Consider the following 17,465-nt stretch of genomic DNA (forward strand, 5'->3'; position numbering starts at 1 on the left):
GTCCACCGAGCCCAGACAGGGGTTTACAGGGCCCGTAGGCTGACTGCTACGGGAAGCCCGGGCAAGGTGTTGCTAAACCAGTTAAGAAACCCAAAAATAACAAGAGGGTAGAGGATAGCACTGAAAACCCCTGAGACGTGTACAATCACAGGGGCCTGGGAGAGGGCTGCCAAACACTACCAGTGGAACTATAGCCACACTGGGCAGACCTCCCACCAGGCAATTGAAAATAAAAACAAAAGAAAAACCCTGCAAAAGTACACCGTCTCCAGAGGCAACAGGAACCAGTTGCCGCTTAGGTGGCAGGTCGCGCAACACCTTGACGCCCTAACCAGCACAATACCAGTCCCTACCCAGGGCCAAACAAGGGCCCCAAGCCCCAGCTGGCCCCAAGGGCGAGGCAAATGCCGAGCAGCAAGAACCTCAACGGGAATGGTTCCCCGAACGCCCCAGGGAAGATAACCCTGTTACACAGGGGCAGTACACACAAGGAGCTTAGGGAAGTAAGCCACTAAGCGCATGCAGCCTCGGCACTGATGAGGTACTTGGCCACCGCACAATACACGGCAGTGAACGCCACACGAGGCAAACACCGCCTAGGAAACTGTGGCCAGAGAAGCGTCTATCCCTGTTGACATTAGCTTACGAACTGATGCTAGGCAGCCGGCGCGGTACGTCGGGGCTCCCCCCTTCCCTCTCGGGACAGGGAGGGCTGCACTGACAATCGGCGTGGCAGTAAAGTGTGATGTTTGCTTGTTGCTTGTTTCCTTGGGATTGTAGGGAGTTTCTACCTCTCTGTTCAGTTTTTTGTTTTAGTTTTTTACAATGTGGGGTTTGTTTTGTCATGCCTACCTTTCTGGGTGCCTGACCCCGGTCGATGGCAGATAAGGAAAACCCCAACCACAAGAGGGTTTTCCAGGGCCATTGCTCCCTTAAACCTCTCTGAAGGGGCCAGGTTCTGGCGCTGGTCCCTGGTAGGTCTTAACTCCATAGCTAATGTCCCGGTCTAATATAACATACATTAGTCCGATAAGCTCCAGGAAGCCGTAGGGGTTCCCAACAGAAAAGTGCGCCTTATACTTGGCAAATATGTATATATAACGTGTAAACAGTGTGATAATAGCAAAAACACTTTTATTAACCAAAGAGTATAACATCATGCTCATATTAGTGATACAAATGTACCGAGTAGAAGCCATGAGGAGGATTCAAACCTGTACACTGGATATTACAGAGCACATGCCTTAGACCACTTAACCACGACATGCTTAAAAGCACTGAAACCTGTGATTCAATTGAATCCTCTAGATGTCCTTAGGCTTCCACTGATGCCAAGGCAGGATTTCACCCATTGCCTGCATGCTCTCTGGCTGTGGTCCAGAAGTTCTACCTCTAATGCTTCTCTTCAAATGCACAAAAAAATCACATTAATGTGATATATAAATTTTCTCATTGATACATCATGTTGTGTGATTTCTTTGTGCACGAATGTATTTGTATCGATGTTTTGCACTTTTTTTTTTAGAAATTTCTCAAATTATACACTACTGCATAATGTAACTGCTAAAAACAAGAAAAACAAAATCGGTGCCACTGAAATAAATCAGTATAAATATATCATGGAAATTCCTGCCACGCACCTGGCATGGGCGTCTTCCACGGGACATCTCCATCAGTGTGAGTGAGTTAGTGACATCATGAGATTTTCCCTCTCCACTACAGTCAAAGCAAGCTACATCATTTTTTTTTTTTAACTTTTTTGAGATCAGAGGATGCAGTTTAAAAATAGTAGAAACAACAATTTTGAATATTTTTCATGCGCACTACCAAACTGTCACATGAAACAGGTGTGCAGCGCAGGATATAATGATGTAATGAACAATGCAATTTACAAAGCAGTACAGTACCTCTAATAACTCAAGGTCACATGAAGTATTGATAGTATCTCGAAGTTCTGCATATTTCCACTTGCTCAGGTCATGCTTCTTATTTGCTGCTTCTTGGCGTTGCTTCTCAACCATGGTGGATCTGACGAAAACAATGTTTGCACTTATAATTTATATTAGATACTTTAACTCTTAAGTGTTAGTATTTCTCAGTTCAAATGCAGTGAAAAATACACAAATTGACCTATTTTCTTGACTTATAAAAACACTACAATGATTACTTTAAAATAAAATACTGTAAAATAAAGAAGAATGCAAAACATCTATAATCCAACCCACACTTATGATATGTAATGAAAATGACCACATATTGGTCCATCCTAGACCCTTATCAAATTGTGACCCTTAATTTATGACTTGATAAGAGTCAAAGACTTTTCATTTCATGTGTGAGTTGGCTTATTTGTTTCAGCAGCATTGTGACTTTTTTCTCTGCATAAAACATCTTAATAAAGAACACTGAAAAAAAAAAAAGATATATGTAGTTACTCAGGGCATGCTAGTTAAAATTAATTCAGTACTTAAGAGTATGAATCAGCTTACATGTTACAAATTACATGTCAACTAATTACAAGTATAGTGTATTGTACTGTATAAACATTAATAGCTCCAAAATATATATATTTGTGGTGCTCATCCCAAGAACTGCATGGCTGAATGGCTTTTGACACTTGCAACATTCTTCCAAAACTGATTTAGTGCTCTGCAAGTACGCTATAGTAACAACCAAGAGGCTTTGCTTTGTGCTGGAGTCAATACTGGTGAGAAGTGGTTGTGCATTACATAAATACTGAAATACAACAGTGAAATATAACAGCCTGAAATACTTGATGAAGGAAAAACTTTCCATACGTTAACCTGTACAAACTTCCCGGCCACGATGCTTTAGGCCGTGCCAGCATAAACTTAGCACATATAAAGTGGTCACAGTCCAGTGATAAATGGTCAATTCACATGCTTGAAATGAGATGCAGTCATTGTGCTGTATAATTTTACTATTGTACAATACTGAAAATGTTCTTATGATGCTAAATTAAATTCTTTCAGATTACAGTAATATAAAACATGGTTCTCATTTATAAGCTCTGATCTTTCATATTATTTTTAATAATAGGTTTATTTAATTCACAACACAGATCATTTCTACATAATATTATTAAGGAGTTGAATTTGCGTACTGAAATGTTATTTTGTGAGCATTGCTGATACATTTTACTTTAAATTCTTAATTAAGGAATATTTTGACAGAATTGTAAAATATTAATCTTATTATTGCACAAATTGTGTAAGAATAATGAATTAATTAACTCAGTGTTTGGTGGAGTGTTAAGTTGAATGACAACAACCAAGTTAAACAGAAAAGCTAAAGCAGAATAATTATCCTTTACATGCCTTTTGTTTTTGGGGGGGAGGGGGGAGGGGGAAAAGGGGAAAGTGAGGAAAGTGGAGCTATCACTCCATATGTAGGATATCAGAGAGTTACACAAGGTACTAAGATGAGAGAGAAGCTCTGCATACATCACTGGCAGTAAAACCTTGTCAACCCTTACTGCATGAAAGCATAAATTTGTACAACTTGTACTATCAAAAGCATTATCAACAAGCACTAAGATATGTTACAAAATATCTATAAAATGCTGTGAATTCAGAGAAAATATCATATGTAAATTTAGACATCTGGCACATGAACTTAATTCCAGTACTGAAGTAATAATCACTGAACAAGTCAGTACTACCTATCACTGAACAAGTCAGTACATGTACTACCAATCACTAAATAACGTTGGTTATTTTCTGGGTGAGTCCCGGAGGCTCCTCAGAGCTATCCATGGCTGATATGGATACCCTAACTATTTTGCATCAGTTGATGTAGGTGGAGTTCTAGGCCTACCAGGGACCACGAGCCAGAACCTGGCCCCCCCTCACAGAGGCACGAGGAGCAATGGACCATAGAAATGCACATGTGATTTGGAGCATTCTATATCTGCCATCGACCGGGACAGGCACCCAGAAAGGTAAGCGCCACAAAACAAACCCCTATTCTGGTTAACAACGAAAATCATCAAACGAGTGGACAGAACTTCCCAAAGGAAAAATGAACAAACAAGGATGACGTCATACGATCCTCGCTGCATGTCTGCACAGCTCCCCCATTCCCGGGAGGGGAAAGAGGGAGCCCCAGACCCTCGCGCTGGCGATCCTCACCCCAGTTCTGAGGCTGGATATAAAAAAAACACGAAAAAACGCAGACCGGAGGGAGGGAGGGTTGCCGGGGAAATTCAGAAAATGGCATATCATTACATTCAATGCTAGTTTTCTGTGGGGAGCCCATACGGCTCCCCAGAGCTACCTCACCAAAGACGAAAACAGAGGGATGCATCCGGGAGGCGGTCGGTGCTCATGACACAACATGAAGTCGTGACAACAGGCTGCAACAGCCGACCCAAAGCGACATAGGCCCAGGAACATACATGAGCAAGCGCACTGCCAGGACCCAGCGCAACTGCCAGGACCCAGCGCGACTGCCAAAACAACCCTGTGCCCGAATGTCAGCCCAAGACTTGCCACCAAAGATGGCAGCAAGTGCAGCAACCCTACGAATGCCAAGGGCACGGGGAGAGACCGCAGGCCGGCTAGACAGAAGGACCCAGTGGACGACCGGAGAGACCCGAACCGAGAACAGGGAAGGGAAACCGGAACAACCCAAAGCGCAGCCCGGCCAGAGGCCGTGGCGCACAAAGAATGGCAGAGAGCTGCAATAGGACACAAGAAGAAGCACCCGGCCAACCAACCAAGCAGCAACAGCTCCAGGGATCCCTCCGGAACCGAAGGGGCCACAACAAACCAAGGGAATAGAGAAAAAAGCACCCTGCCCCAGAGCAGGACGGCTCAGGAGGAGCATGAGCAGGGCGGAGGGGAACAATGCCCAAGATAACCCTATGAACGGTACAAATGGAACAACAAAACCGGAGCAATCCGAAGCGGCTCTGCCAGTGCCGCACGAGACAGGGCGATGGTATGTGGCTAGAAGACGGCCCTAAACCACCACGAGAAAAGGACAAGACCACGACAACAAAGTGCGCAGTACACCTACGAAGAGACAAAAAGAAAAAGAAAGACCATCAAAAAACCCCATACTGCCGCCGAGACGAAGCATGCAGGTGGGACACATTCAAAAAGCCACCTGCTCACCAAACAGATGGTGAGAGACTCAAGTCAAAAGTACCAGACCAGAAGACTTGAAAAGAAGATCGAACCAGCTCCGCCACGGACCGGACCGACCATGTAAAAGAGGCGGAGCCATGGGAAAACTCCTGGGTGCGAACTCCAAGCAAGCCTCGCCTGAACCAAGGCTGTCAAAGAACCAAAAGAAACGACTGCCAGGGAACCAGGAACCCAAACCCAGTGAGCCGAGAAAGAACCAACCTGGCTAAGCAGACACGACCCGTCCGGGAGGCACCCCCCCCTCCCTGGACCCTTGAAGAACAATAAGCCTGACAACAGACGAAAAGAAGCTGTTGCTTGCAGAAACTGCCAACCGCAAAATCCGCAAACAGGCAAGTGCAAAAAGGGCAGCGAAAAGCCTAAAAGCCAAGACCAAGGCCTAAAAGGCCAACAAGAAACCGAGCATCACGAGTCGGAACCCGAGACACGAAGCGAAAAACAGTGACACTGCAACCCATAGGAGCGGCACCACCAGCCCCAGCAGGTAGAGCGAAGCATGTGTCGCTGAGGAAGGAAGGAGAACTACGAAAGACATGTACTGCTATAAAACAAATACATACTGTCCGGAAGGAACAAAGAAAAGCCGTAGCCAGGGCCAAAAGCCAAGCGAAAGCCAAGCGAAATGAAAAGGAACTGTAGGGGCAGGAGTGGGTGATCGGAGAGCTATATATATACACCAGCAGACACTGTAACACAGAAGCTGGTAGTGACAGACAAGGAGAAGAGGAAGAACTCAAGGCTACACCGGAACACCGGGCCTGTACTACAACAGGAAACTGAACAAGAACACATCCCAACCTAGCATGAGCATGAGAATAGCCAATATGCACCAACCAAGATATACAACAATGTGTAGGAGAGAGGTAGGAAGACGTAAAATGCAACGAAACCCGAAAGACAGTCCAAGCACCAGAAGCAAGGAACAAGAGCATAAGCAATCGGCAACAGAAGGTACATGAACCATATACACAGACTAGTAGCAAGGAAAAGACAAGACACTCGCCCGACTCAAGTGCTAATGAGAGAAGCAAACCCCACATGAGCACCAAAACCTAGACCCCAAGAACAAGAAACATGGCCACCAACCCAAAGGAGAAAGGGAGGGGTATACATGCCGTACATATATAAGGCATACGCATGTGTATATGGAACGTACATACAGGCGAACCCCATGTCAAAACAGACCAGAATGTCAACCGAGACAACCCACGCACTGTGCCCCCACAACGGTCGCCCGAGGTAAAATCAGGGAACGCCCCAAGAATATTGTGGAAAGCACCTCGATAACTCAGTAAACCAAAAATCAAAGCTAGGAAATGTCATGTCATGTCAGGTCAGGTCAGGTCAGGTCAGGCCAGGTCAGATCAGGTCAGATCAGGTCAGATCAGGCCAGATCAGGTCAGGCTAGGCCAGGCTAGGCCAGGCTAGACCAGTGTTGGACTACTGTGCCACGTGGACATCAATTCAATAGGAAAATGTCGAACATGAAAACCAGCACTCGCCGATGTCAAACCTGGGTGACCACCGCAGAAACGCAACACATGGACCAACCCAACTGCTACTTGGGTCAGACATCATTATGGTTTGGAACACACACAAGGGTACAGCCAGGCACTGAACGAAGGGCAATGAGTAAGAGTCCAGAGTCCTGGTCGACAAAGTCAACAGACCGCAAAATCTCACCTAGAGAGCAGAGGCATTATCGGGTCATGACACAGCATAGCCACGTCGTGGTCTGGAAGCATTGCTAGTCGAGCATGTCCAAAGATGCGTGTGCAGATCAGGTGCAGTGGAGAGGTGGAGAGGCGGAGGTGGTGCCACTCCTAGCCACCCCACACACACAAGCAGAGAAGTAACTACATGTGTCCCCCCACATAGAACCTAGAACAACCCCAAGAACCAGGGGGTGAGGACTGGAGAGATAAGATGAGTGAGAGCAGTATATAACCCGGGAAAAAGTGCGCTGAACACAGACGGGCTCATTTTTTGTTCAGCTTCGAACTAGCACTACTACCTAAGGCATTAAGTTACAGCCCCACTCCTGTGCCAGGTAAGTCTACTACGGGCTCACCATAGCCCGTGCTACTTTGAACTTTTTGCTAAAAGCAGCGAATCTCAAACAACAACAACAACAACAACAACATGCCCTGAACGACACATGACCAGAACAAAACAATCACCCACGGCGCATGCGCGAGACACATGAGGACCGGGCTGCACCACTCGAGCCCCGGGGAGGGTGCCAACAAGGAATATAGAACCATAATTAGGAATGGCGAGACAAATGATGGAAAGCGGCAACTATTAAAATCAGAAACAGCATCGAAAAAGTCAAAAATGACGGAAGAGTAAAACTAATCCCCGAAAGGACTGGAGGGAAGCCCCACCGGAAGGGGACAGACGTTCCAATAATGCACCCAATAGCATCCGTGACCAAATGTCATGCTGGACCTGATGAGACACAGAAGGAACCCTGGGAGGGGTAGACGCCCAAAGGCAACTCATACGCAGAGAGGGGAGGGGGAAGGAAAAATCCCACTCTTTGTAACAGTAAGCCCCGCTCGGAAGGTCGGAAAACCCAGGCGGGGTCCAACGGGGCCCAAGGCCCCCAAGTCAGCCCCTTCCCAACCCCGGGAAACCCCATGTTAGGCCCCGGGGCAAGTCATCCTCCAAAGCCCCAGTCTCAAGAAAAAGCCGGGGCGACCAAAAAAGCAGGAAGAGAGCAGGCCCACTGGTCAGACCCCGAAGCTAAAGCTGGAGGAACAGACTCGAAGGCCTGACACAACCCCGGAAGGGGCAACCCTTGAAACTGCCCGAGTCTCAAATCTTGAAACCCTCAGACGCCTAGGAGCTGGAAGCAGGGGATGGGGGGGGGGGGGGGGGGACCGAACAAACCACAACAGGGGAAGAACAAGGGGCACGGACGGAATCAAGGCCGTCGTGACCAACACCCCATGTCCGGGTCCTGAGAAGCAAAACGGGGCAGCCCCGGGCATCCGGGGAAGCAACCAAACTAGCGTGTTGCAACGCACGAGCTGCCTGCACCCGAAGAATGTCATCAACAAATTGGGTGAATGGAGCAACAAACAAGCAAACAAAGCTTGCAAGACTTGGGGTCAAATGTGCCACCAACCAAACAGGCAGCATGACGGAGGCAAAAACAATGAGCGTCACCCTGAGACAAGGGGACAGAACAATCCTCAAACTTGCAGAACGCGAGAGGGGATGCAGGGGTCACAGTCAGTGGACCCAAGTGCCCCCGCGGGGTTTCCCAGGGGCCCCTAGACTGGGTCTGCTAAGGGTTATCCTAGGCAGGGTACTGCTAACCAGCGCCCCAAACTACAAGCAAACTACTAAAAGCTGAACTCACGGGACGTGTCCACTCACGAGGGCAAAGCAGGGGGTGCCACCACACAAATGGCCCTAACATAAGAGGGGAGGGAGAACACGAGGCAGACCCCCTCCCCATCAGGCAAAAACAAAAAGAAAGAAAAACCTCGCAAGAGGACAACGTACCCGAAGAGAACAGAGCCGGCCGCTGTTAAAGGTGAAAAAACTAGCTACGTAGTACCCCGCACCCCACCATTGAAATAACTACTGTACCACTTATCCCAAGGCAAACAAGGGTGGAACCCCCCCCCCCCCAACACACTCGGGGCAGCCAAACGCCAAACAGTGAAAGGCCAACAGAGGTAGACCCAGTGTGATTTGTGGAAGGGAACCCCAAGCCCCAAGGGCAGTACTTACAGGGCACTCTGGGAAGGTGACCCCTAAGCACATGTAGCCCGAGTACCTGAGAATATTCCTCGCAGCTCACGCGACCACCGTAAGAGCAGCACTGAAAACAAGTACAGTGCACTGAGAGAAGACTGGAGCTGGAGCCACATTACTATGCACGATCCCATCAGCCGAGGAACTGGAGTGAGGATTGCCGGTGCGAGGGTCTGGGGCCCCCCCTTCCCGGGGAGGGGGGAGCTGTGCAGACATGCGGCACGGCTCGTGTGCTTGTTTGTTCGTTTTTCCTTTTTCTGGGTGCCTGTCCCGGTCGATGGCAGATATAGAATGCTCCAAATCACATGTGCATTTCTATGGGCCATTGCTCCTCGTGCCTCTGTGAGGGGGGGGCCAGGTTCTGGCTTGTGGTCCCTGATAGGCCTAGAACTCCACCCACATCGACTGATGCAAAATAGTTAGGGTATCCATATCAGCCATGGATAGCTCCGGGAAGCCGTAGGGGCTCCACCCAGAAAACAAGCCCAAAAAAATGTGAGTCCATGATACCAAAGGAGTCATACCAATAAAAACTGAATAAATACCATGTTAAGAACAGTGCGTCTGCCCAACGGTGTCAAGAAAAATTAGTACTTATCTTAAATTTAATTACAGTACAGTAGTAAGAAATGCTATTACAGAATTATGAAGATGAAAGATTAACAATACTGTAATGAGATGACATGTGTTGGGTATAATGTCGTCTGTACCTTGAACACAATAGTTATCTGTATGCAATGCAAAGATGTACATACCTAGAAGTTATATGCCTCCTTTAAGGCGAAGACATAAAATAAGATGTTGAGTAATATGAATGCACTTTTCTGAGTGGCTTCACGGTTGCTCTATATATCATGGCCTAGGATCACCTAGACCGCAACATTCCCATTATGCTTTCATTGACCTGGTAGGCTAAGGCATCCTTGGCCCCAAGTGACAGGGAACTTTTCAAATGGTGTTGTCACCTAGCTTTACCATCTTGCACGGGAAGGGAGAGAGAGAAGATAAAGTTCAATCCACTACCAAAACGGCTTCTCACCATGACACCAGAGAGCAGAAGAAAATAAAAATCCACACCCATGCTGAGAAATAAATGGGAACACAAGGAATTAAAGTTATTTCTATGCAAAACGATTGGTTGGCTAACTAGTCACTACTTCGACTGCCACTAGATGGTCGATCACTACCACGTCACAGGGCGAGTCACTCTCACTTGAAACCCAGGACATTCAAATATGTATTACTAATCGGACAACTTTGGAAGTCAGGACTTCCAAAACATCCAGTCAGGAGAGTGTGTTTTATAATGCTTCTTGAAGCAACTCACTACAGAGACCCCTCTTAGAAGGGAAAGCTCCCAAATGAAAGAAGATAGTGGAGACTTACTAAAGCCATAAACCATAATCAGCCAAGGCCACCAAGAGATGGTCAACCAGCTAAAAATCTAGGAAGAGCCTCCTCCTGTGGCCAAGGACTATCATTGAAGGCACGCTGACAAGCTTACCAGAAAGTAAACAGAATGCCTACCTGAAGAAATGAGGCATTAAAATGAGAAACAGAGACCTAACTGTGCACAAAATAAACAGCCTGGGCACCAGGAAAACCAGATACCTGAAACCTGAGATTGCAAGGCTAATAGTACATGAAGACTAAGAAAACATGCAGGGGACCCATGGCCCAAAGTGGGAAGGGTAGGAAACACAAGTGGGGCCATGGAGCACAGACCCATGGGATTTATAATTATAATTCATTGTGTTAGGGAAAGGAAGCCAGGTTATACATAGAGTACATGTTAGGCTTATATCAGGGTCCCCCCCCCTCTCTCTCAGGGTCGAATTACTGACCCCTGCCCAGGATGCAACACCACAACAAGCTAAATAACTCCTGGGTATCTATTTACTGCTAAATAGACAAGGGTATGAGGTGGAAGGAAACTCACCCAACCACTTCCATCCCACCCAGGATTCGAACCCGGAATTCTCAATGGCGAGATGAAAATGAACCTGACTATACCACCGGGACTCTCATAACCCATTTGAAGCACAACAGGGCATAAAGAGGAAAGAACCATCATGATCCAAGCCACACAAGAAACCATATTAGGCCCCCCTGACAATAGGGAAAATTCCACAGGATCTGGGTATACAGCAACAAAGGCACACCATAAGCCCCCCCAAAAAACAGTGTTGAATGTAATGAAAAGTCATTTTCTGGGTGAGCCCAGGAGGCTCTCTGGAGCTATCAGACTGATATGCGATATATTAGTCTAGGACATTAGGCATTAGTCAATGGAGTTCAGTCTACAGGGGACCACGAGCCAGAACCGGGCCCCCCTCAGAGAGGCAAGGGAGCAATGACCATTGGACCCCCCTGTGGTTGGGTTATTCCTTGTCTGGCATCGAGTGAGGTTAGGCACCCAGGAAGATAGGCATACCAAAACAAGGCCAACTTGGTAAAAAAAATTACAACTGAAGACCGAACAGGAAGACAGAACTCCAACTCTCAAGGAAGCAAGCAAACATAAGAATAAAAGTAACTGCAGAAGGTCTATTGGCCCATAAGAGGCAGCTCCTAATTATAACCACTCAATCCCACTCATATACATGTCCAACCCACGTTTGAAACCATCAAGGGACCCTACCTCAACGATAATTAATTGCTAAAATCAACAACCCTGTTACCGAATAGGTATTTACCCAGGTCTTTCCTGTTACCCAGGTTATAAGTCTAAACTTATCCAATTTATACCCATTGTTTCATGTTCTGTCTTGTGTTGATACTTTTAACCCTTAAGCTGCTAAGGGGTTCTGAGGAGATTTACACCCCTGTGCGCAAGAAAAAACAAATTCTAAAATATTAATTCGTCTTCTAAAAATGTTAATTCGTGTTCCCTAAGCACAGGAAAAATAATACAAAAAAATTTGAAGGCGACATATTTTGGCCACAATAGGCCGAGGAAGTCTGGCAAAATCTGGGCATTGACAGAGTGGTCGTCAGAGCCGGTCAGCGTCACCCGAGCTGACATGTGGGAGTTGCCACAAAGATATTATTACCTAATTATTTCAATGTCTCTGATTTTTTCTTATTTTTTTTTGCAGTAATATTATTCAATAGTGTGTATTGTGATATATTTATATAATAAAGGGGTGAATCATCGCTATACTCAAAAGTATAGTGTGCATATTAGTGATTCAATTATTATGTTCATAAAACAATAAACATATAGTTTTGCTGTTATTACACTCTATACACAGTTTATATATAAGTATCTGCATGCTTTGTTCACCATAACGAACCACTAAGTTGGTATTGTGAGTCGAAAAGCAACGAGGAGTGACCGTCACACACAGCCAGCCACTCGTTGCCACTCCCTCAACAACGCCTCACTCGCCCACTTTCTCCTCCCACCATCCTGTTTTTTTTATTTTATTCACTACATACAGACGTTATATATAAGTATCTACATGTTTTGTTCAACACAACTGTACAACTAAGCTAATATAGTTAGTTCAGGCACTAAGAGACGTCGCTACACACAGTCAGCTGGCGGCTGCCTCCCTCACACATTCAAGGTCACACTATTAAATTTCTCCCCCAACAATACTGTTTGCAGTGTTATTACACTATATATGCACATTATATATAAGTATCTACATGCTGTATGCACAGTAACTGTACACCTAATCTTGTAGGGTGCCCAAAGAGCATAGTGGCCACCATCTACACAGCTAGACAAGTCATGCAACAATGCCACCTCTGTCACCTAAATGGCTCCTCCCAACATAATCCTTTTGCTGTTATTACACTAATACACACATTATATATAAGTATCTACATTTGTGTTCACCATACAGAACCACTGAGCTGGTATGGTGAATGCAGATAATAACAGGTGGCCACAAAGTCAGTAAACGATGCTATCTCCCTATGTCCCTCAGCATCACTCCTCCAACAGCTCTAATTATCACAACAGTCCTGCTATTATCACAATCCTGGTCATTTTTATCAGTCAGGGGTCATCTGTAATACTGTCATCGCTAAATAATAGCAGTTATATATTTATTTTGACATTTTTCGGCGATGCTGAGGTCAAAAGCTGAACAGCAATGCTGTTCGCTCATGCTGCATGTGCCAGCCTTGGTTGCTCCAACAGTACTGTGGCTCTCACACCGGAGAATATTGTCCATGATTTTTTTTTAAATTGTGTCTGTTTACAAGAGCCATGAGGAAGCTAATGTGAACCCTGTGTAGCCGCGGGCCATTTGAATCGTGCCTGGCACCCTATGGCGTATATATAGACCATGCACACCATGGGACATGTTACTCATGGGGTATATATACGCCATGCGCAGTTTAAGGGTTAATACCCTATTAATATTCCCTTTGATATGCCCATTCATCCACTCATACACCTCTGTCATGTCACTCATAATTCTTTGCCTTTCTAGATGTAATTTAAGCTTTGTCAATCTTTTTTCATATGACAGGTTTTAATTTGGGGGATTAACTTTGTCACCCTATGCTGGACACATTCTAGTGAATTTATATCCATTCATCCATCCATGTATATCTATCCAAGTACAATGACCAAAACTGAACTGCAGAACCTAAATGGGGCCTAACTACAGGCCCCATTTATCCCAGGTAAGCACCAGGGGCTCAGCCAGAAAATGGCATTTCATCACATCAGAGGACTTCATGACCTAACGTACAATATTATACACTGCGGCAGCGTCATACACCGCCACCGTGCCAAGTCCGCACAGCCCTCCCCTCCACAGGTGGGGAGAGCCCCAGACCCCCCATGCCGGCTACTCACTCTTCCAGTTCGGAGGCTGATCATCAAAAGCAAAACGAAACCGCCGACGGAAGGGAGGGGAGGGTGACAGGAAGCCTCTGGGGCTCATCCAGAAAATGGCACTTCCTTATATTCAACTCTGGTTTTCTATCGGGAGCCCCAATGGCTTCCCAGAGCTACATAACACATGATAAGTAAAAGAGGGACCTACCCAGGAGGCGGCTACCACGTACTCCTCAACTCAAAGTTGAGACAACTGGCCTTCAACCTGTGACCGACAGCCACACTCGAACGAGCAGGACCAGGAAAGTTGACCAAATAACAGGCAGCCAGGACCCTATTCGACCTACAAAATCCCCACACCCAAATGTCAGCCCAAGACATGTTGCTGAAGATGACAACCAAAGCAGCAAACGTACAAACGTCAAGGACACGAGGATAGACTGCAAGCTGGCTAGACTTAATAACCCTGCGGATGACCTGGAAGACCCGAGCCCTGGAACAGGGAATGAGGGGAAATCAGATTTAGCCCAAAGCACATCCCTGACCACTGGAGCCGAGGCGTGCAAATAACGGCGAAGAGTTGCAAACAGACACAATACATGATGCACCCCCGGCCTGACCAAGCAAGCATCAATGGCCCAAGGGTCCCCCGGAAAGCCGCCATCTCATTTGTTGCCAGAAAAGCCTTGGAAAAACCGAAGGGGCTACCAAAAACTGAGAGGAAGAGAGAAAAAAAGCACCCAGTCCAAGGACTAGGATGGCTCAAGCAATGCATGAGCAGGATAGCGGTGAAACAAAGCACGAGAAAGATTATGGAACGGGGTGGAAGAGACATCCACCCCGAACGAAAGCTGGAATGGCTCCACACGACACGAGGCGACAGTATTCTGTATCAAATGACGGTCCTGAAAAAGCCAAGAAAAAAGGAGAAGATAACCCAACCAGAAATAGAAAAAAAACCTACGAAGATACAGAAACTTGTGAAAAAATCGCCAGGAAACTTCATACTGTATTATCGCTAAGACAAAGCTCGCAGGTGGGACACCATCAATGAAGCTACCTTATTACCATACAAATGGTGATAAACCCGCGTCAAAAAGGCCAGACACGAAGAGCAGAGGAGTCGATCGAACCAACTATGTAACGGACTGGTCCGATACACTGAAAAAGGCAGAGCCACGGAAAATGCCCAGGGGTCAAACGTCGAGCAAGCAGCGCCTGAAACAAAGGCTGGGCCAGCCACCAAGGGGCCACCAGGACGACTCTTCCCTGGTAAGTCTGCAACGAGCAATGACCCGAAACAACAGCTGGACCAGAGGGACGAGGTACAGATAACCCCACCTCAACCAGTCCTGCCAAAAGGCTTCCACCGTGACAGCTCCGCAGTTGGGGAATGGCACAACATATGTTGGGAGACGCCGAGACTGGAGACATACCATGAGGTTACCTCAAGGTGTTTTCGGGGCCTTATGTCCCCCCCGACCAGGCCGCATCACTGCTGGACTGGTCATCCAGGTTGTTGGACGTGGCTGCTCGCAGCCTGACGTCTGAATCACAGCCTGGTTGATTAGGTAACCTTCAGAGGTGCTTATCGCATTCTCTCTTGAACACTGTGAGGGGTCGGCCAGTTATGCCCCTTATGTGTAGTGGAAGCGTATTGAACAGTCTCAGGCCTCTGATGTTGATAGAGTTCTCTCTCAGAGTACCTATTGCACCCCTGCTCTTCAACGTGGGTATTCTGCACATCCTGCCATGCCTTCTGGTCTCATGTGATGTTATTTCTGAGTGCAGGTTTGGGACCAGCCCCTCTACTATTTTCCACGTGTAAATTATTTTGTATCTCTCCCACCTGCACTCAAGAGAATACAGATACAGTATAGGCTCTTTAGTCGGTCCCAATAGTTTTGATATTTTACTGAGTGGATTCTAGCAGTAAAGGATCTCTGCATGCTCTCCAGGTCAGCAATTTCTCCAGCTTTGAAAGGGGCTGTCATTGTGCAGCAGTATTCCACTCTAGAGAGCACTAGCATCTTGAAAAGTATCATCAGTATAGCATCTCTAGTGTGAAAGGTTCTTGTTATCCAACCTGTCATTTTTCCTGCAGTTGTGAAGGCTACTTTATTGTGTTCTTTAAAGGTAAAGTCTTCTGACATAAGTACACCCAAATCCTTCACATTGCCTTTTCGTTCTATGTTATGATTTGACCGAGTTTTGTACGTGGCTTCCATTTTTATATTTTTATTTTTTCCATAGCGCATGAGCTGGAACTTATCTTCGTTAAACACAATATTTTTTCTGTAGTCCATAGAAAGACCTGATTTACATCTGATTGGAGGTTTGCCATGTCCTCTATGTTGTCTACTCTCATAAAACTCCTAGTGTCATCTGCAAAGGATGATACAGTACTATAGATTGTGTCCTTGTCCATGTCTGATAAGAGGATGAGAAAAAGAACTCGAGCAAGAACAGTACCCTGGGGGACTGAGCTCTTCACGGTTGATGGACTGGATTTTATTTTGTTGATTATTACACACTGGGTTCTGTTAGTCAGGAAATTGTAGATCCCTCTGCCTATTTTTCCAGTAATTCCATTTGAATGCATTTAATGTGCAAAAACACCATGGTCACACTTGTCGAAGACTTTTGTGAAATCTGTGTAAATTACATCAGCGTTTTGTTTGTCTTCCATGGCATCTAATGCCATGACATAGTGGTCCAGCAACTGTGACAGGCAAGAGCGCCCTGTTCTAATGACATCAGGCAGAGCCAACTGAAAGAATTGGCAGTGCCCGACCATTCCATAGACAGGAATGAACTGAGACAGGTCATCCACCAGGACATTGGACACACCTCATATATGAACCGCACGGAGAGCCAAACCCTGAGAATCCAGTAGATGAGTCACTCGAAGCGACCAGCCCCAAAGAACCAAGGACCGAAGAGAACCCGCTGCGGTTCAGACAACAAACTACCAGAGAGCAGGATGAATGGAGCCGGATTGTGGAACCCAGAGCGACCCAAATCCACCGAAGTGACAGCCACCCACAGTGAACTCCTGCACTGTGCTGTGAGCTTAACGGAAGGCCAGAGCCCATAGCCCCTGGCTGGTCCAGTGAGCACCGGTTACAAAACCCCAGCCAACAGATAAGACATCCGTGAACACATCGAGTGAGGGCTCGGGTAGATGCCAAGGCACTGAAACCCGATAAACCTGAAGAGGAATCTGGCGACGCAGCAACCGACGCAAGACCCCTGTTGGTCGAACCCAACGATCACGAGAGGCAGAAGGGACATCCCCGAAGGAACCAGAAGAGACGCCATAGCCAGACCTGACCCGGTGGGGGAACCAGCACAGCAAAGTTCAGACTACCCGCAGTACTGCTCAAGCAACCGCCGAATGGAACCCCTCATAAACAGCTAAAGGTGCGACCACAGCTGCAGCAACGCCTCTAGAGGGAGAGAAATGGAAGTGATCCAAGAGTCTCCACACAAGGCCCAGCCAGGTCTGAACCACTAACAAACCAGACGAGACTTCCTCCAGTTCACCAGGAACCCGAACCCAGCAAACCGGAAAAGAACCACCCTTCCGGTGAGCAAACAAGCAGACTGGCTGGTAGCCCACACCAACCAGCTGTCAAGGTGGGCAAACACCTGAATACCTAGCAAACGTAGATGGGCCACCACGAACTGGGTTAAGACATGGAAACACAAGATGCCAGAAG

The 17,465-nt window shown here is 46.7% G+C and overlaps 1 protein-coding gene across 14 annotated transcripts in view; it reads right to left on the reverse strand.

Annotated features, from left to right (window-relative positions):
- The window catches only part of jar (Myosin heavy chain 95F jaguar), a 371,085-nt gene that overhangs the window by 164,012 nt on the left and 189,608 nt on the right, over nt 1-17,465 (reverse strand). For 7 of the 14 annotated variants that reach the window (XM_069332235.1, XM_069332234.1, XM_069332236.1 and 4 more), the window contains one exon: nt 1,908-2,028. The exons of 6 other annotated variants lie outside the window; for them this stretch is intronic. In XM_069332235.1, the coding sequence (XP_069188336.1) occupies nt 1,908-2,028 (121 nt within the window). Of the gene's footprint in view, nt 1-1,907; nt 2,029-9,651; nt 9,716-17,465 lie in introns of those variants that run through there. One more of the 14 variants, XM_069332241.1, reaches the window with a different exon arrangement.

Source organism: Procambarus clarkii, chromosome 27 (assembly GCF_040958095.1).
Source record: "Procambarus clarkii isolate CNS0578487 chromosome 27, FALCON_Pclarkii_2.0, whole genome shotgun sequence".
Taxonomy (NCBI): Eukaryota; Metazoa; Arthropoda; class Malacostraca; order Decapoda; family Cambaridae; genus Procambarus; species Procambarus clarkii.